This window comes from Molothrus ater, chromosome 4 (genome assembly GCF_012460135.2).
Source record: "Molothrus ater isolate BHLD 08-10-18 breed brown headed cowbird chromosome 4, BPBGC_Mater_1.1, whole genome shotgun sequence".
Lineage (NCBI taxonomy): Eukaryota > Metazoa > Chordata > Aves > Passeriformes > Icteridae > Molothrus > Molothrus ater.
In genome coordinates this window covers 25,733,549-25,755,889 of record NC_050481.2, presented here as the reverse complement: position 1 = coordinate 25,755,889, position 22,341 = coordinate 25,733,549, and the positions used below count along the sequence as shown (strand labels likewise).

General features: G+C 38.6%; 1 protein-coding gene across 1 annotated transcript in view; it reads right to left on the bottom strand.

Moving 5' to 3' along the window:
• Positions 1-22,341, bottom strand: part of COL25A1 (collagen type XXV alpha 1 chain) — a 298,979-nt gene that overhangs the window by 143,825 nt on the left and 132,813 nt on the right. The window contains exons 3-4 of the mRNA XM_036381685.2: positions 3,776-3,820; positions 1,684-1,691 (exon numbers count right to left, since the gene is read on the bottom strand). Of these exons, the coding sequence (XP_036237578.1) occupies positions 1,684-1,691; positions 3,776-3,820 (53 nt within the window). The remainder of the gene's footprint in view (positions 1-1,683; positions 1,692-3,775; positions 3,821-22,341) is intronic.

Genomic DNA, 22,341 nt, shown 5'->3' with positions numbered 1-22,341 from the left:
AATCCCCAGCCTCTGACTGTTATTACATGTGCCACTCAGTAGTCATGTACAAGGAAAATAAACAGAGCAGCTGTGGCAGCCTTTGAAAGTACAACATACAGCTAATTCTCCAGTTTAATGAGGGATATGCAAATATTAGATATTTTAAATGAAAACTACTACCACAGTCTCCCAGGTGAAAACAATACTTAAGTTCATAACAATTGGCCCTAGCCAGTGTCTATGCAAATATAAATTAATTAGGAAGGGAAACTACACTTTTTTATGCCTTGTAACAATCTAAACCATTGCTGCCTGTCAGCAAGATGAAGTTTGGTAGGTTTCAAGTATGAAACTTGGAATTTGAAGTCACTACATCTCAAAATTATTCCATTTTGGAACTTATTTCAGGTTTGTGCTAATATTGCCAAGATTACAACTTATTTTGGGGGGATTGTTTGCTTGTTTGGGTTTTTTTAATGTACCTATACTGAAACAGTGCGGAGCTAAAGTCAGAGACATTCTTAATGAGGCATATAGTGAACTCTTGCCACATTGCCTTGGTACAGGAAAATAGCTTGTATCATTATTTATATTTGCTCTTTGTGTTTCACAGGAGTACTGCAAAAGAAATTGGGGAAAACAGTGTTTCTTTCAAATAAACAGCACCTTTATGGATTAAGCCTGGCTTTTCATTAATGGCTTGTTAAATGAATTTGTCACTATAAATTGCTGAGCACATGGTCAAAGTCTTAAAAAGGAAGTAATATCATGATTCAATATATGCATTTTACAGTAAAATCTTTAGGTCATAGCAGGAATTCAACACATTAATTAAATATTCTTAAACATGCATGTATCCTGGAATAGACAGATGATAGGGACTTGAAAATATTGTAGAAATATTACATCTATTAAGGAAAAAAACATAGAAGCCTTCAACTGTAAAAGAAATACTATTTTAACAGTCACATTCCTACATCCTATGATGCACATGGATGGCATGACAAATACAAAGGTTTGAGACACGTATCTTTAGTCCTGTCCTTCAAGACAGACTTTTCACTTACTCTGGGAATATATAAAAAAGTAAACAAAAGACATCCAAAAAATCCCAAGCAAAACCAAAACAACCTCAAATCCTCAGAAGAGAGAAAGTGCTTTCTCACAGCAAGAATTAGCACAAGATTCAATCGACTTACTAAATGGAATAGCACTATTTAATAATAATTTTACACAAGCATTTATTTGCTTCAGTAGCAATTACAGTGAAATGAGCTGGACAGCCTCCATGCCTCTAAAGAACAGGGAGCTTGTACCCCAAAACTTTGTGATAAATGCAGAGGAAGTTACTACCCAGCAAAACTGGCCAGGTCTGGGCTTAAGATAGGATACTCACACATTTTTATACTTCAGTAAAATATCTGTTATGAAGTCACAGGCAAAATGAACATAACATACTTACATGGAGTTGTGAATCCAAATGGCAATCTGGAGCGCTGAACATAAAGCTTTATTGGTTTAGAGACTCTTTTCTTAACGAACTTTCTGATTAAATTATTCAGCTCCAAGATACTGTGTGTGCATAAATATCAAAATTCCCTCTTGAGTATACATGATCATTTTATCACGCTGATAACTTAACAGGATCTAACAGAGTTCTGCCTGATTCTGGAAGAACCAATAATGTATCTCTGTACTTACAGGAGGTCCTGTGGGGTGAGGGAGAGGGGGAAAAAGGGTAAAAAAAAAGAGAAAAAAGAACATGTAAGCTTACGAAGTTACTGAAGAAAGACACACACAGTCAAGCACAAGGCCTTGGGATTGTGAGTGAGCAGCACTGGTAATACAGGGCACACATTCTCCCACTTAAGTAATCTTGTGCTTTGGTAGTGCTCTGAAATTTGTAAGTATGACTACTGTCTAAATGCATGCACTTACCTTAACAAATCTTCAATTACAGTCATGCAAGCTTATGAAAGTTGCTTCTCCATTTATTTCCATGCAATTTCATGCCAGTCCAAAAATACCAGCCATGGATACAATTAATTTTGTCAGGCTCCACATAAAGCACACGTAACCACACCACCAGTTTCAGTTAACCACACAGTGAGCACTGGATCAGAGCTTGGCTGCAGAATTGCACAAAGTACCCTTGGCATTTAACCTGGGCATCTTGTCAAGAATACATGTACCAGCATCTTCCAGACTTCCAACTTTGCCTGTGAGGAGAGGTTTCAGTGGCCACCTGACAGTGCTGAACTTCATTTTCATCACCTTCCTCTCTCAAGGCACACATATAAAATGCTCCCCATTAAAATGTCACACTTCGTGAAGTGATATTTGCACATTTTTTCAATTATTTAGACCTTGAAGACTTTTGTGTAGCAGTTCTTGGAAACATTATCAAAGGGCCACAAATCAAATCTACTGTTTCAGTCTTATATAAGGTGAGCAGCTGCAGCTCCCAAATCAATGGCATTTCATTAAGATTTTATGCCTCTCTCTAATTTCTGAATAAAGTGAAGTGCAAAAGGAGTATAAAACAGCAGCAGCTGTACTTTGAGATTGCTTTTAATACTGACAGCCTTTTGGTTTTAACAATGCAACTTTTATTGTCCAGCAACTAAGGTAATTTCTTTATTCTGGCAAATATTCTTAAACAGCATTTTAAGGTGCAGGTCTGTTTTTAAATGAGAGATCCGTTTCCTTTATTAATAGTTTACCATGTGTTTATTTGAGATTTAAAATGAATCAATGAGCATCCCACAAAGTAATTTCCAGGATCATTTGTAATTCAATCTCCAACCACAGAATTTCCCTCTGTATCATAGCCTCTTTCTCTGAAGTAGGTACCAAGACAGCACTGAATGGAAACACGAAGGTGATTTGTATCAACTTTTGGCAGGGCTTGGTTTTAGTTTTGTGATTCAGGAAGATATGCAACTAGTTTTTAAGAGCCAGATAAATTATCATTTACGTAAATAAGAAAGGCTACAGAAGATTTACAGAGATCAAGTTGATTGGAAGACTTTCCCAGCTGGCAGATTAGACAAGACAGCCAAGGAGAATAGAAATGCTCATTTTCTACTGCATTGCCTCCAGAAAGTTCACCTTGATGAAAAACTCAATCCCACAAGGTAATTGATTCAATTCCTCTGAATGTCAACAGCAAGAGGTGCTCAGCATCTCATAACTTTGCCTCAAATGAAATTTCAGGCAATGCACCAGCAGCAGGTTTCTATCAACAGCAACCTCCCTGGTACAGGGTAACGAACCAACAAATGTTTTTTCTTATTTCTGTTAGAACTTAACTGCTCATTTCTATAAAACAACTTCTCTCATACAGAGTAGTCTACTTATCACATTATGTCCCTGATTATCAACATTCTCGACACAAGAAATTTTATTTCCTTAAAAAATTGTTCTCCTGCAGCCAAAGGGGCCTGATGTAACACTAACACAGTATTCCAACTACTGACTTACGTGGAGTTATTCTAACTTGTGCATGTGTGAGAACACCCCTGAAGGGTTTGACACTTACAGACCTGTTACCATAGGCACCTGTGTTGAGCATTATGAAGTGTGCCTGCAAATTAGGGGTGCCCAAGACCAGAGAAATATCTGGAAGGCCACCAGATACATGCCAAGGGTCACAACATTTTTACCAGAGAAGTTTCAGACTTCTTTTTCAGAACACACATGCAGTACAACTAAAAATCAAGGCATGCTGGGTATGCATCCTCACAAAAACAGACATCAAATGACAACAGATCTTATGAAATTAAAAACTTACCAGTCTCTCCTCTTCTTCCCCGCTTACCTCTTTTCCCTGGAGGACCTAAAAAGAAGATGGTGGATAGTAACTTTTCCCTTGAAATTACATGTAGAATATAATTTGTTTTGATGTAAGGACATTAGACTGATCTACTACATGATGTTCAGAGACTTTGGCTGAGCAGGGGTAAAAGATAATCCAAACAAGATTTAGGAAGTTTGGAATAAATTGGCAGCTATGGTACTCACTACAGGCTCCCTGAAAAAAGGCTGGGAGAAACTTTAAAGGTCATCCAGTTCATCCCTCTTTTTCAAGGAAAAATTTAACCACATCTAAATTTTTTTTGCAACTTCCACAGGCTTTTTTTATCCCCCAATATATCACTGTTCTGATGAATGGAACATTTTTCTTTATGGCCAACTCGCTGCACTGAAGCCCATCAATTCTTGTGCTTTCCACCATGAACCCCATAGAAGAAATTGTTGCTTTTCTTCTCTCAAAAATATCTTTGCATTCCTCAGAATTGCTGCACCCTTCCTTCAGTCATCCTAAACCAAATATATTGTGGAACATTAAGTTTTATTAAATTATTCCTGTATTAAGCCAAAAGATTAGTATTTATTTTTAAGAGTAAATCCTCAGGAATTTGCTTTAAGCCTCTATCTGAAAACATGCAATAAATAAAGAAATCATCACCTGGCTTGCCATCCCCCAAACATTTTACAACAATGTACGTGTTGCCAGACCCAGTGTATGGTGCTTTGTCTCCAGGTTATATTTGCTTATTTATCAGACAACACAATTGCTTAGTCACTGCATGCTTTTTGCTGAGAAGGTTTTACTTCTCATTGTCCTTTCTCCACAAATACATAATATAACCTGCTTCTGCTGACACCTCTAAAAGAAAAAAAAATATTTAAAAAAAATAAAAAAAGGAAAAATCCTTTTTGTCCTTCATTTCTGCCTTCAGTATCTTTTTCCAAAAACTGCAGATCTCAGATGTCAGACTGCAGACACTTTCCCCCCTCGACTTGGTAACCTTGACATACTGTTCCTGAAGGTGCCAGGAAAGCACACTTGCACTTCTCCATGTACAGCTTGGAGGAGAAGCAGCAGCTGTGGTGGTGACACAAGTCCTGCAACTTGGCTGCTCTGAACAGAGAGCCACAGGTGGGACTCTCAGAGCTGCAGAAGAGAGGCGAGTGCACGGGTGGAATTTCCAGAAGCAGCGAGGCGTGCAGGAGCACAACTACCTCTGCTGTGGCTGGATCTCACCGTTTGTAATGGATATGAGATGCACAGGTGGCTTTGTGCAAATGGCCTGCTACTTTAAACTTTACAAAACATCTGAAGCATCATGCCATAGCTTTTAAATAGCTTTGAATTATATATTTGCAGCAGTCTGGCTTAGCAGACTAAGATGCTGAAAAGCAGCATTAGTGAAACAATTTCAAGACACATATGAAACAGCCTTAGTTCTCCAGGTGAATAAAATACTATTGCTTTCTTTAAAGAGGAAGAGGGGAGAAGAGAAGAGAAAGGAGAAGGGAGGAAAAGAAGGAGGAGAAAGGAGGAGCGAGAAAATAGAAAAGTAGCTCTAGTCTTGAATGCAGAGAGGTTTACTCCTATCAGAGCATTATAAATTTGACTAAAATCCTTCTTGCCTGTTCCAATAATTACAGTAGTGGCATCATGCAACAGAAGTTTAAGACAATATCATACAAGGCAAGAATAGCATGGGATATTCAGAATCAGTAGCATGAATATTTTGGCTTAATGAAAAACAGTAAAAGTGTCATTTAAGTATGGGAGAATCTTGCAAATTCTTCCTGCAAGGGATACCTAGAGAAACTTCTTACACAGGCAATAGAATGTTACAGACACTGTAAGTTTCTATATTGCACCTCCTTTTTCCTCCCCCCACAAACACCAAAACTACTCAGATTCCCCCTGCATGCACATAGCCCTGCAGAGGCCCTCTGTGGAGTTTTCCTGGGTTGTACCCAAGCTCACAACACAGATGTAGAGCAACTTGGACTCAACACAAACATGGATGTGCAGGAGAAACTTAGAATGTTCTTCTCCAGGTAATGACATGCCATTGTGCATATAGCAATAATATTCTCCTAAACAGGGTGGTGATATTTCTTTTTATTAAAATTCAACTGTGCTATAAGTGTGCACACACACACTAACAAGTCTACTACCAGGTTTGCTTTTGAGAAAGGAACAGAACTTGGAAACTAAAAATGGTTTTGGCTACACACCAGCAAAACACATTAAAGTCACTAAGAGAAAATCCTGAAGGTCACTTCAAGCTATGAATTTTAGGAAGGAATGAAATCTGTCCAGGAAACCAGAATTTCATAGAGCACTCTGTTGCTAGTTCAGCTGTATACAGGGACAGCAAAAAACCAGCTCCAGTTCAGCTCTTTACTTTGTCATCAAACGCTGATCCATTCTAAGATGTTATTCTAAGATTATTAGATTTTAATGTGTGAATCATCAGAAAAATTACTGTTATTATTATTATGTTTCCAAAGTAACCACACTGCTGAGGTTAGGAGACTTACTCTGGACTTAGACCAATATTAATGAAACCATACTACTGCCCCTGACCATCAGACCAGCAGTATTTCTGGGCCACTGAGTGACAGGTATCTCTTCTCACATTAAAACTTTTTTGATCTGTGCACTATTCAAGTCTGTCAAGGTGGTGGCATTTGCAAAACTTTAATTTCTTGTGAGACGAGAGATGGATCTTGAAACTTTTTTTTATTTTGATGATCATTTGAGAAAATAATTGCTGTATATTATATTGCTGTAAATTATCTATTTACTTACTTTTTACCAATACAAACAAATTAATTTTAAACTGTTTACCACAGATGGTTTCAATTCACAGAAAACTAACTCTGAAATTTATGGTCATCGCTAGATGACCTACTGCTTCAGAAAGTACACAAGCTTTCATGTTTTCCTGAACAGGCTGCTTTCTCTAAATCTCAACTCCTAACACATCATCTGTAGCTGCAAGAGTTTCAAGCTATCAAAACCGTGGGCATTTTTCTATAAATACTAATTTTCCATCTGTCTATAATTTTATAACTTTGTACTAATTGGAGGATTTGATGGAGACTCATCACAGCAGAAGGAGAAGTGAATAAAGCTGTATTATGGACAATGTCAGCTTACATCAAGTCCACAGATTTTTACAACTTGCACAAAACACTCAACATGACATAACTACTCTGAACTTTCCTGCCTGGGGTAAAAAAAAAGTCTTTTCGAGACTATCAGAAATGTCTATGCTGAACTGAATTTATTCCAGATTACTTTAAGGGTATTTTGTCTTAAAATATATTTTCATATTAAAAATATAAGTATTAGGAAGAAAAATTGTAATTTGAATCTCAGTGGAGTGAGTTGGGTTAATAAACACTAATGATACTGAGCAATAAGTATAAATAAGCAAAAGCTTGTTTATAGTAGCCAACTTTGGCTAAACACTGTTTTTCCAGGATCACTACATTTACTTACCTGTAGGGAGTTAGAATAAAAGGCCAGACCACCTGGTTTTCATTTTCACCCTAATTTAGTTGAATTATATCTGAAATTATATTATTCTATCTGAAAAAAATCTGAAATTATTTTATTCTTCCAAAATAATTTATGAAACTAATTCTTATCAACAGAAAACTTAGAAAGAATTTTTTTCTATTAAATAAAAAAAAAAATGCCAGTGCTATTCCATATTTATGATGAAAATTTTGGAATTGAAAGAAACTAAAAGCTAATTGAAACTAAAAGTCAATTTTTTGTCTAAATTTATCTTCTCAAGCCAAACACTTTTTGAGTCAGCCACTCAAAAAGTAGCTCTTACCTATCATAAGACTCTGTCAAAAAATCAAAAAAACACCACAAATAAAAAAACTCTCCCACACTTCACAAAATGGACAAAACCACCCGTACTCTTTAAATTTATTGATATAACTACAGCAAAAAATTTCTACATTTCAGAAACAGCAGACAGAAAAAAAAATAAACCAACTGAAAACCCACCACATTTGGTGGGTGAAACATAGAGTTCCTCTATCAGCACCTACCAGGAACATCAAATGCTTGGCCATTTGGTCACCAGCTGATCTAGAATGTCAAGTTTCTCCTAATTTTGGAAAGAATTATAGTGGCATTATCAAATCAAAAGAAACATCTTTGGTTATTACAACCTCCAGAAGCTTACTGAAGCTCTTACTTGCATTGTCACTGCAAGTAAGAGCTACACCAAACCAGCCTAAGAATAACACAAGAGCTCAGAACCCTGTTCCCTCTTTTACTGATGCCCAGCACATCATTCATATGTGGTTCCACACACACACACAGCTACTGTTAAAGGTAACAAGTATTCCACGTGCACATGAGAAGAAGAATATTTTCCTGGCTATTTCAAAGGACATCCCACTTCAAATGAAGATCACAGCAACACCGGATTTTTGCCTGTCAAGTCAGAAAAATGAATTAGTACAACTACATTCTCAGAATAAATCCTGAGCAACTTTGCTGAAAGTAGTAGAATTACTTCAGTATGTCAGTCATGAAACTGTCAGCCATGCTGAAATCATCTGGATTAAAATATCCAGCAATCCACTGAACTATACCAACCAAACCATCCTTCTGACTCAACTCTAACACTGGTAAAATAACTGCTACTGGTTGCATTTCAAGCTCCATCACTCCAAGCTGTAAATGGATCCAACTCTTTCCTTTCCGCTTCCAAAGTACAACCCAGCTGTCATCATTTTATCCCACTTCACGTTTCTGCCTGTCAAAGTGACTCAGGAAGGAGCAGGGCACTGAAAGGAGCCAACCCCTCACTGCTCATTGGGAGAGAGTGTCCCCAGCAAACTGGCACCCCTGCCTCAGAGCTGTGGGGGCACCAGCTCTGCAGGTAGGGAGCAGAGCGGCAGCTGCTGAGCCTGACACCTCCTCCTGTGAAATACACATGCCACGAGCAGTGCGGTGGCTCCAGGTAATGCTGTCTGAGTGCCCCATCCTGCCAGCCTCCACCTGCCAGGATGGTCACCACCTCCAGCAAGCAGCACTGAAACATCTCAGCGGGCTGAGCACACACCCAGTGGATGTCTGTCTGGGCAACCTGAGATTCAACAGACACACCTGTGGTCCCTTCTCACACCATTGCCATCAATGGGAAGATTTCTATCTCCAAGGCTGAGCATTTTCATATAAACTCTGCATGCATCTATTCCAGGCTACTTTATCAGCCTTTTCTGCTCTCCCCTCTTTTCTCAGCTTTTTTAACTCATGTAAAACTTGGGACTCCTCTTTCCTCACACTCTGCATAACCACTCCACCTGACATGTCAGTCTTCTTTGTACCTCAGACTCTCTGTGACAGCCTGCCTGAACTTCCTAACTCATAAAATTACCTACCCCATTTGGAGTCCTGGCTGGATAAATAACATCCATTGTTTCACACACAGTACATCATCTATTTGGCTCACTGTGAAGTATCACTGCATTGCACGGCTTGGATACATGTCAGAAACTACTATGCAACTTGGCAGAGGAAATGTCAAAACTGAGTCTGTCTGATCCTCACAGCAAAGCAATCTGACTGTCCTAAGTCAGATTTGTACCATTTCTGTACATGCTAAATACCACCTGATTAGAGACATCTAGCATAACATAATTTCACCAGTACCAGATGCCACTGAGGAAGAATCCCATTATCGTCACCTGCAAAATAGCCAGACCTGCCCGCCCACACACACACACACATATCTACATATATTTTCACAGAATCATAGAAAGGTTGGGCTTGAAAGGAACCTTAAAGATCATCTGGTTTCAACACTACTGGCATGGGCAAGAATGCCACCCTCTAAATCAGGTGCTCAGGGCCCCATCCAACCTGGTCTTGAACACTGTAAGAGAAGTAGCATCTGCAGCTTCTCTGGGTAATCTGTTCTACCCAGAGTCTTCTCCAGGCTGGACAATCCGACTTTTCTCACACTGTCCTCTCAGGAGATGGTTTCCAGCCCTCTGACCATCTTGGTGGCCTCTTCTGGACTCACCCCAAGAGATCCATATCTTATGCTAAGGAGCTCTGTGCTGGCCACAGCATACTCTGCTGGCCTTGCTTCTCATGATGCAGCCCAGGATGCAGTTGGCTTTCTGGGCTGTGAATGCACAGTGTTAGCTCATGTGCAGCTTGTCATCCACCAGAATCCCCAAGCCCTTCTCCACAGGGCTGCTTTCAATGTGTTCTTCTCCTGGTCTCAGCTTATGTCTGGGATTGCCCTGGTCCAGGTACAGCATTCTGCCCTTGGACTTGTTGAACCCCATGTTGTTCTCATGGGCCCCCTTCTACAGCTTGTCCATGTCCCCCTGGATGGCATCCTGTCCTTCTGTTGTGTCTGCTGCACTGCTCAGTTCGTGTCATCTACAAACTCGCTGAGGGTGCTCTCCATCTTGCTGTCTATGCCACTGACAGAGATATTAAAGAGCACCAGTTCCAAGAAGGAGCTGTGAGGGACACCACTTGTCACCAGCTGTTTTCCATCCCACCTGTAAATCCAAGGATGCTTTCCCTCTATAACAGCTGCAGTCGATGGTTCACAGTAATCCTGGGTTTTGAGCACTCCTTAAAACACCACACAACTTCCACTTCTCTCTCCCTCCAGCTGCACTCCTCACAGCTACAGTTTTCTGGCATGAATGTATTACACCTGTTTGGTTCTTTTCAGATTCAGGCTCTGGAGTGTCTGAAGTCATGATTTCCCTGCCAACCCCTCAGATGATTCTTTGGGTTGAAGCTGCCTGAAAACTTTGTGAATGCTTCTGGTGCTGCTCCTTGGGGCTAGATGCTTGAGTTTTAATGGATATTCCCCTTTAGATGCTCTGCTGGCTACCAGTTCCCATCCCAACCTGAAGCCTGAGTTCATTAAACACTACATAAAATATCAGGTGCATGTACCCTCTCTTAAAGCCATATTATTAGGCGGGTTATCTGCTTTATACAGATACCACATGTGACCTTATTAACACAGGTAAGAGGTGTGAGAGCAAGTTGTTATTTCTACAGATCCTCCCCCTACCATTTTTTCTCTGCATTTTTATGTTATTGTGATTTTCATGTTCTATAGGGACAGCAAAAGGGGAGCCACTGGTTTCCCTAACAGAGTTACAGCATATTTTGCATTTAACTTTATCCTTATGTATGCCAACACTTTGGCCATGTCCTTGGCCACATCTGTAGTTTTAGGAATGCCTTCAATGACCTAATCATACATACATCAAAACTTTCTGAATCACAGAAGTCTCACAGCGTGTTACAGTCACAAAATTCAATCATAATGACATTTTCTCTCTTTCTTTTTTGTTCAATAGTAGAAGGAGTGGGGTAAGAAACACTGCTGCTTTCATAAGCTCATTTTAGGAAGAATTAACAATGCAGAAAGAATAGGTTCTTGAACTTTGCATTTTTTACAGGTTACTGCATCACCACAGAGCTGTGGCAGAACACAAGTAACTAATGATAATTAAAATACTGTCAGAAGTGAAGATTCACATTTATAAGGCAACCAATGAAATTATGCATGTCAGATCCCAGCAATTGTGTCCAGATATAATTATGATCTATTTTGCCTAAGTAGTCTGAAATAGATCCCAGTAGTAGCCTGAGTTGGAACAGTTTGATGGTTCAGACTAAATTTTATTGGTAAGGCTGTTAAACTATTTTAATGAACATGTAACACTCCAAGCACACATAGTCATCTTGCAAACACAGAAATAGCTGCTATCACCTGGCTGACAAATATTGCTGAGGGACAGCTGAACCGTGTAGGGATAGCTATTCTATACTAGCAAGGCATGACAGTATTATCATTTCAACTGGCCATTCCATTGTATTATTATCATGCCATATCAATAGTTGGCCCTATGATGCAAAAAGCATATGTCATATTGAGAAAAACTAAGCTTCATTTAAATTTTTCAGATAATAACATGGATGAAATAAGAAATCAGGTGTCAGAATTAAATTACTCTTCAGCCTCAACAGAATTTGAATTAACTTTAGAAAGAAATTCAGACGCTTTTTGAAGACACACAGCCAGCCAGATGGTAAAGTAACTACACGGTACAATTGCAGTCATATAAAAGCAAAATCCTCAGAATGAGAAGTCTTTAAAAGCTAATCTTCCATCCACCTTTCAGAAGTCATGTTATATCTCAGTGTCAAAGTTCTGCCATCAGGAAAATAACTAGAACAAATAATAACAAATATTAGAACAAAACAATGATGCAAAGTATATTATCCTTTTCAAATGCAGTGCTTTGGAAGCAATAGGGCTCAAGTAGAGAGTCAAATTATTATCCCCAAGTCATTCTTTCCCTACTATTTACAGAGTAACACCAGCTGCAGGTAAGGACAGAGAAGGACTGCAGCATTCCAGGTCGTGTAGCTGTGAAATGAGGACTTCTCCATGGTAGTCAGTACGTCCCTCAACCCCAGTGAACGGCACATACCTTTCCATGCAGTAGCAGGGAGCAGCCATCCATCCTGGCTGTGGCTTCAATGCTACTTGTGTGTCTGAGTGATTTTTCATCTAAGCCTTTCATGGCCTTGCAAGTGCATGGGAGATTTTGGTCATTCCCTTCTCTGAAGGCACATTCTAACCTGAGGAAATCCATGGCCTCAAAGCTTCCTCAACCAACTAAATGTGCACATCTCTTCTCTCCTCATGGAAAAAGAACACCTCTCTCACATCCAGCAGTATGGTCATAGGCTTAGATGTGTGGACCACACAAGACCTGAAGCCCCTACACCATGGTAGACTTAAAAAGGCTTTTCCTATTTCCTCACAAGTCTTACACAAATTTATTTCTTCTGCTGTAACTTCCCACCACATTCCTCACGTCCTTTTCCCTTCCCATTTCATCCATCTGATTTTGTTTGCTTGTTTTGCTCTTTTTTTTGCATTCTTTGTCCTTGCTGGCCATGTGGATCTCAGCTGCCAGGCCCAGTACAGCAGCAAGCTAGGTGCAACAGCTGGACAAAAGTGCTGCTTAAGCACCCACACCAGGATTAGAAACACTCTTGGTATTCTTGGTAGATGAAACACAGGCTGCTAGTTTTGCTTTGGAACAGTTGGGATAGCTCACCTCAGTGCAAACATGGGATATGTTTAGCATATGAAAAGAATGATTTTTCCAAGGCTTCTAACTTTGTGGAAGTTGAGTTGCCATCTTTTAACCACACATGGCAACAGAAGAAGGTCACACAGACCTGATATCAGCCAAGGTTAAATCCCAGTCTTTCACTCCAAATTACAGCTATGTGAGACTTAATTGACAAAGAAGAGGTAAAGCCAGAATATGTTTCCTTTAGCTTTCATTCTTAAACATCTGGTCCTGCTTGCAAAGAAAAAACAACAGACTGCAGTTGCTTTTTGGCAAAAAAGTAAGCCACTGAAAACCCAGTCTCACAACGACAGGGAAGAGGCAATGCTAGCAACATGTCAGGTCCTCACAACCCTGATCACAATTGCTGATTTTATTTTCACTGGCAGTAATGAGAATAAAATTATCTAAGCATCACAATTCAGATTACTCTGAATGCTCATCATAGAACAGGAGTTTTCAACAAGTACAGATTTTAATTAATAAAAGTGCTTTGAAGCGACTAAGGTCTCTTTCAGTTTTAGTGCATTTGTACAACTCAGGATATTTTTATAAGGTATCCAACTTTTCTATGTATTCTGATTTTTATTCTCAGCTCAAGAGCACAACTAAAATCCGAAGTATTACCACAAACAAGTTAAATTCCCATCACATAATTTGCCATATCAGTTTCATATTATTCTAAAAAGTTTCTCCTGCAAAGTCACTGAGTAACCTTTCCAGGTTTTTTAAAAATGAAGAACAACAACAGCAACACTGTATTCAGTTAAAACTGTACAACACAAACGAAACCAATTTTTAGCATCCTGGACTATCTCCACTTGCAATGTGGAGTCCAGGTGTCTCCTCTTACTGCAGATTTGATCCGCATGCTTAACTTTTAAGCCATGATTGACAAGAGTTCGTGATTATGATGACAGATTAAAGTGTTCATTGAATTCAGAGGGTTTTTATTTCAGTTGTGACAGTAGTGTACTGGGAGACAATGAAACACAATATCACAGGATTAAAGGCAGCACATAACTAGTCAGGCACTGGTACTGCAATCATCTTGGTCTCACACACATGCTGATCACCCATTTAAACATAAAACCCTATCCTGAGCACTGCATATTCCTTTCAAAGTCTTACTCACGTGTCTCCTCTCGTTTCTAACATAATAAATATATCATCTGACGAGGAGCTTAGTGACAGCTGCACAAGTTAGTTCTAATTACAAAAAATAATAAGTGGTTTTAAAAGGTTCAATAAGTCTCTATTGCATAACAGCAGCAAAGCAGCACAATTATTGCTTACAAGCAAAAGTAAAGACATAAATAAAAATTGTGCTAGGATTGCCTTACTCCTAAACTACAAATGTCAGTTTCTCCTGTATAATCTAAAAAAATTCCCTTTTTTGATGCACCATTCACCTGTAGAAAGGGAAAACAACAAACTGCAGACAAATGCTTCCAAATATTTTGCCTGAATTAACACAGGAGGTACACAATTGAAAAAGACGAAAAATTATAAAGAGGAAGCAATATATTTACTTTGGTCTACATCTTACAGCTGCCTGTGAACTTTAGCAGTGATACAGGCTTTGGTTTCCAAGGAGATTATTCAACCTGACAGACACCAGTATAATATTTTTATTATCCTGGGCTACATCCTGCTTCTTAGTCTTGATTATTTCCAATAGCAAACTTACCCCCAAAAAAACCTTCTGAGAAAGGGCAATATCCCATGCTTTAAACACTCTCATGAGACAGTATTCATGAAATATAGCAGCTTGTCTTTCATCCACTGGACATTACTTCAGGTTGAGATGTGAGTGCAGTGCATAATGACAATAAAAAAAGACTCCAGCAGATGCCAAAACAACCAGAACTTGGATTATTCTTGCTGTGCAGGTCTCTTTCATAATTTAAGAGGATAACCAAGGGAAGTTGTACTATGTCAGGCTCAGAGTAAAGATTAAAGAATTAATGCATAAAAGTCTTTCATACCACTACAGTGACTTATTTCATTACATTTTTCCAATGGTTTTTAAGTCTCAAAGATGTTCTGATACAAATGTAAATCTTAGTACACATCCCACATATGGAGAACTTGCAGAAAGGAGCACAAGAGAATGGATGCTCTCAGCTGCTTCTCTGTGACCAGCTGTATCTACGGTAGCTTGGAAACCATCCAATGCTGTAACTTTGTCAGCCAACTGTAACCCCATGTTGAACTTAAAGAACTTAATCCACTCTATTATTGCCTTTTCACAGGTGGAACCTGTGCCCTTTCTTTTACCAAGATCCTTCCCGTGACATAATAAGAAACACCAAAAATCGAATGACTGTCCATATTAATTTATATTGCTCATCCTTTACCCATACAAAGAAAATGAACTAGCAGAAGAAATAAGCAAAAAAATTCCATCTCAAGCAAAGCAAATGGAGTTGAGCTATCATTTTAGACTGCCAGACACACAAATATACACTCAGAGTCTAGCACACACACAGAGGAGCTTTCTACTTTATAGGCAATTCCAGAGGGCCTTATCAGCTTTGACTGAGGCAAATCTTCCCCTGAAGCTGTGGGGCTTTTACTTGGACAAGGGCTGAATTTGAAAGAAGCATCTTGAGATTTGGCAGAGTTTCAAGCAAAAAGTATGTCATAGATATTCTTCATAATATATTGCAAAACTAACTGTCCTCTAACATGTAATAGTTTACATGTGCTGCTCTGTAAATAAGATGGTAAATAACACACCAGTTACACATAACTCACTATTTATGCAGGAAGATTAGGTGCAAAATTTACTCATAGTATTTTCAGAAAGTAAAAGAAAGACATTAACAAAGTTTTTACATACCTACTACTAGCATGGAGTAACAGCTGGAACTGAAGTCAATAAAGTTAATCAAATTATAGATAGCAGCATACTTTTCTAAATTGCATCCATGCATCAGTGGGGATGAGTATAAGCCAGTTGGACACATCTCTCACTGTAAAACAGGGCAATCTGCACTTGGTCTTCTATCTACAAAACACAATTTCAGCTTTCCACCAGCAGCTAGTTGCAGTAACATTGGGAGTGAAATGACAATAACACATAACAAGCTTGGAAACAATGAGATCATGGCTTTTTACCTACAAGTCAAGCTGCAACAAGTCTGACATGTGCAAAACTATAGAAAATCTGGCTCTCAGCATCACAACTGAACCTTCAGGGAGATGATCATAATGGAAGGCTGTTCCTTGTAGAGACGTTTGAGCAAGAGTTACAGTCTTAACCTGCCCAGATGTGACATATGCAATGTGTCACAAAAGGAATAAACTACTTTTTACAAACATCTTTCTTAGTGAAACTGGACAGCATGACTTAACACAGCCTTAAAAGAAGGGGATGTTGAAAAGCACTAGGCTCTCTGCATTACATCTAAATGCTGTCCAGAGTTAATAAATTTATATGGTGCTGTACCTAAACGTCCTGAGAGTGGAACTTAGAAGTTAAACATTAGCACTTTGCTATGACTAAGTGTTGCATTTTACTAGAGGCAGGAAAATGCTATATTCATCATATAATGGGAAGTTGTACTTGTAACCCCTGTCAAGGTTAAGCAGTAATCAAAGAATCTTCTTTTCAAAGTTTAAACTTTAGGACTGAGTCAGGAAGTGAGTCATCCTCATACCCCCTTACAGGCACAGCTATGTCCTAGCAAAGGCCACAGACCTGCTAAAAGTGTCCAGTCTTCCTCTTGGGAAAACATCTGAGCAGAGCTCTCAGGCAGGGAAAGAAAAAATAGGCTGCAGTTTTACTTAGATCCCAGAATCAGTGACATGAACTCATATGTTCCTGAACAAAACACTAACTTGGCAATGATGTTTGGAACATGTTATAGTTTGCATATAAACCTACTTGGCAAACCAGACAGCAATTTGAATAATTTCTCTTGGATAAAGAGACAGACTAACTCCTCGATGCCACTCACGAGCAAGCATGCTAGGGGGTCTGGCAATATTTCTCAGACGTTACTACAAGGTCATGACCATCTGCTGAATATCAAAGCCCAAACATCAGTGCCGAATTAAGACTAAAATATCTACCCTAGGTTAAAGTGATAGTGAGTGCAATCAGCAAAAGCCTACCCATGTGAAAAGGCACTGGGAAGCCACCTGTTTGCTGTGGCCTTTCAAATACAGCCACAAAGCAGACAGTGCCACAGTGCACAAGCACACACACACGGCAAAGGAAGCAAGGTTTGGCAGAGCCAGGGGAGGCAGCCCCTTCCTGTGGTCCACACAATAAAATCCCCCACAAATTTAATGATTAGTGAATATGAGTCTCTAGTCCAAACAAGCTTAATTGAATTAGACGACAGACAGATTCAGAAACTGTCATGAGAAATCTTAAAGGCAACAAATGTATGAACAATTTAAAGGCAGACCTTTACCTATTCATCTATCCGTTTGAAAGACTGTATTAATTGTATTAGTTCCTGTGGAAAAGAACATCCACTCAGCTACTGGTGTGATATCAGACAAGTACCATTAAAATTGCTTTTGGGTGAGGAGAGATGAGAAGACAGAAGTCTGAAACAGGGTCACTCAGAAGCACAATCAGAGTTCAATAGGAGTGGCCTATTATTCCAAAGCTCTTGAAACTCTTGCTGAATTCCCCACAAAGAGTACTTTGACACCCAGATACTGAGTCTGGGTGTTTACCTATTAAAATCAAGCATTTGGTCAGGAAAGGTAGGAGGGAGAGAAGCTTTATGCCTTTTGGGATCCCATTATCACAATAGCCAATGAAACAGATTGTTTCTTCACTTATGGAACAATCAGTAAATGAAACTAGCACTCTATGATCAAACCCTGATTCTGATTATTCAGGCTTGCAATATGTAGTTTCTTAGTACCTTTCTTCTAAAGTATAGCAAGATGTAAGCAAACTTTCCTCTAAAAATAAAACCCAACAAAGACAAAAACATGTGTTTAGCGCACAGGCTATTACAATTTCCTCTATAAAGCACTAGAGATGTAGAGAACAAAATGCTTAAGTAAAACCCAGTTGCTGTTGGCACCATTACTAGCAGTGCCACTGGTACACTGTCCATTTTAAATAAGACTGATTTCATGTTCTGAAGCACAGAAGCACATTAACATAATTTTCAGCATTCAAAAGATGAAAAAAAAACGTAAGGTAAAAATAGATACCTTTGATCTTAACAAAAAAAAAACAAAACACTGAGACAACAAATTCATAAGTAGCTGCCTCATTTATCAGACTGCCATGCATAGCAAAAACTTATTTCCTCTGAAGCGTTTTGCTATAGATGTTAAGGTTATTAAGTCATTATTTCTTCTTCATAATCAGGAAGTGTGCATTCCAATTTTTTTATGCTAAAGTATGCAATCTATGTAAATACTTGAGGAAAACAAGGTCATTAATTCTGCTTGAAGAAACAGATTGAATATGGAAAACAGTGTCTTAGCACCAGTAAAATTGCAGGTATGTGGAGCTTGTGTAAATCTTCATGTATTTATATCCTCTGGCTATTACAGATTTTTTGGAGCAGGATCAGTAGGGGATTAATGAAATTACCTTCCAGAGTTTTCTAAATTGCATAAACAACTCAAAGAGTTTGTTCAATGCTGTTGTGCAGTTCTCCCACACAGTGAATTTATCATACAGAAAATCAAGATGCACTGAATTAGCACTGGTACCCAAGTAATATGCTCAGCATGCAATGCAAAATCTTATCACTATGTTTTTAAAACATCATAGAGAGCTGAAAACTTCAGCCATGACTACAAAAGTATCATTCCTCCACTAAGAAGATTTGCACCATATAGACAAAACAGGGTAGAAAATAGCATACAGGAGGGCAAGGTACTCTTTCATTACAGTAAAGGTGCAAGGATATTTCTGTTCCACCCTCTGCCTGAAATCCAAAGAGTCATCACAGCCTCCTGCAGCCAGCACCCACTCAGAAGTAAGGATCAGTCTCGTTTTTCTGGACTACCTCATATTTGCCTGCTACTCAGTATAGAATCATCTTCCAAATACTTCTTTGCTTTCCATGAGACCTAAGGGTATCTGGGCAGTCTTCACCGCACACTTGCACAATGAAAATGCTAGCCAGTTGACCAAAGTTATCTCAATATTTTTTCCTTGCATGAGATTGTCAAGACATCCCATACCAGTGAAGTGCATAGGCATCACACCTTTTCTAGATAATTAATTTTTCAAACTCAAGATGCTGTCACTTAAGTAAATTACCAAAAAAAGTCAGATTGAAGGTTGCAATCCGTCTTAAACCATGTTCACATTTTGTACAGCATCACAAGCAACTGTCAATTTGTCTTCCCAATTGCCAAACCATATGTTGAAAACTTCCTTCAGTACAGAAGAATGACAATTTTTGATTAAAGGATACAATATGTAGTGTTCGAAATTAGTAGCTCCTTGTTGGGGTTTTTTAATTAAAGTAATGAAAATCTGACAAGCACACAACTGTTACTTTGTTATCTTCACATCAGCACAGCAACAAAGCATTCTGAGGACTATACCAAAAATTCTTAGAAGAGTTCAAACTACCTTCTCAGTCAAGACAAAAACTCAGTTTCACAGCCTAAAGAAACTGAGACTGAAAATGGTATCTAAATTAGAATCCTGCTACATATGTGAATATTATGAAACTTTTCAGTACCCCTAACATCTGTGCAGTAATTTTTTATTTTCCTTCTATCAGGAGTCACTCATTTTGGCTCTCAGGATCATGTCATCAACATATGAATTGGAAAAATATAGAAGCTAAAAGCTCAAATTAGAACATGCATCACTCAGTATTTATAATTCCTATGCTTTTCATGTGGAGATAGGAGATTTACTACCAGTTCTTAGATCAGCAACCTACTGCAAAATCGTAGTCAAGAACATTAAAAGCATCTAACCTACCTTCTGTTTTCCACTGTGGATTGTCCCTACTTCCCCCACTATCCAAACTACTACATTAGGGAAGAGATTAAGTGGTTCATATTCACAAATCATAATGAGCTGAATCTGGAAGGTTTATTTAATAGGATTATTATGTATGAGAATAATATTACATTACACTGTTTATTACTGGTTCTGTCAGTGCAAGGTCAACACCTATTATCTAGAATGCTCATAGTATTAATACACTACTCCACATTTCAAGCCTGAAAATATTTAATCTTCTCACCATATTGTGGATATTTCTGAAATTAAAATGTAAAGTTTCTACCTCATCACAACAGTCTTTAGTATGTGTTTCAATTCAAACCTTACAGCAACAGGATTAAGAAATATGTACTGGTATTTAACAAATTTAAACAAAACCTTCACAGTTAACAAAAACCAGCCAATCAAACAAACAAAAAAAAAACAACCAGTATGTGCAGGCTTTCTTTTTTCAACATTAAAATCTTTTTAAAAATAAATTGTTCAGATATTTCAATGTCAAGATCTACTTCTCAAAATTCACTAGTGCTAATAAGAGGGATCATTTACCAAGCACTGCAAGAACTTTAAAAGGCCACATCTACACATCACCTGCTCCAGAGTAATAGTTTGCATCAGCCCAGATAGCTACGCATGTTTTCACATCAGTGACTTAACATTTTCACTACAGGAGGCATAACTATATTCTCATTAGCCAGCTCTCTTCTTCAGGAGCTCATGCCAACTCCACAACAGCCACATGCAAACGTGCAGACTGGGATTTTATTCCTGTCTAAAGCAATGAACTCTAAAGACATCTGCAGCTGGGCACAATGCCCACACTGGTACAATTACAATGCTATGTCAGCTTCTCATTGTTTAAGGTGATGGATTTCATATCTGGGCACATTATCTTGCCAGAGTTAATGGTATTTTTTTCTTGGAAGCAAGCGGGAATGGCACAAGACTGTGCCAATTTCAAAGCACTTTTCATAGGTCACATTATAAAGCAATTTCTATTGTGCACCCTGCCAGCACTTTATCCTAAACAGGTGCTAAACAAACTTACAGACTATTACGGTGCAATATATTTGAGAAAATCAAGATATGAACAGCCAACCGTCTTAACAAAACAGCAATAGGAGCATGCAAGTAGAATGGCACATTACATTTAACAGGCCCTCAATAGGATCCCACTTCATTTATTAGATCAAAGATCACACATTACATCCACTAGGGCAAAAGACCTTCAAAATTTGAAAGAGTAAACGAAAGTCATTCACAGCAATAGCTCCCGGTTGTATTCACAACTAGAAGTAAGTCTTTTGGCTTCCAAATATCTTTTTGTTACTCAGCTACCACAGAATGCAGTGTGGTCTAAGATGTTTTCCCAAGGCTTACTCTTATTAATGCAACAAATAAAATACAGTATCTGTGGCACCACCAATAAAATACAACTGTCCATTTACATACTTGAGCCTACAGCCTCTGAATAAGGTTTGTAATGCTCTGTACAATGGACAAAAGGACTGTGAACATTAAGCAGCTGGTTGCAATGTCTTCATCACTAACATAGACAGTGGAACTGAGATGCCTGAGGGCCTGGATGCCACTCAGAGGAGCCTGGACTGACTTGTGAAGCTGGTTCTTGGGAACCTCATGAGGTTCCAAAGGGCCAAAGTGCAAGGTCCCTTGCTCTTGCAAGACATCCCTGCACATGGCAGGGTTGTTCAACCAGATGACCTTAGGAGTTCTCTTTCAGCCAAAATGATTCTACTATTCCATGAAACATACAGCATTTTCATTCAGCATTGTCTGGTTCACAAAATGAGAAAAATAACCAATATGGAGTAGTTTAGAAAACAGTCCTGGATAAAGAATAAGAAATAATTCACTCTATGCCTCCCACTCCAACCAAAATCCACTATTTAAACATGATTCACTATAGAAAAGATCATAAATATTGAGACCATACCAGATGCACATTTCATAGGAAAAAAATATGTGCAGCCATATAAAAAATCCACGAAAATTACATTAACATCTTTTTAGAAATAAATATATATGTTTCTACAAATAGAACTAAATACAGACACCTATCCCAAAGGTAAGCACACATATAAGCTGCAAATATTTTAAATACCATAAAGGGATAAATTTCCACTACAGATCCTGCTCAGAGGGGTCACACTATCAGGCACTAAAATCACCTGAGAGATGCTCACAATGAGACAAGAAGCTGCTTCCTCTGTCTTTGTTAAGGTCTGCAGAGTGCAGCACCAATAAGCCCTAAAAATTTCAAACTGGACTACCTTTATGAAGTCTTCATTGCAGACCATCCATGTTATGTGCTGTTAGCACACACTGAGGCCAGAATATCATGGAAGGAGACAATTCCAGATTCTTAATTGATTTTTTCTTTGTGATTATAGGCTGCTTGT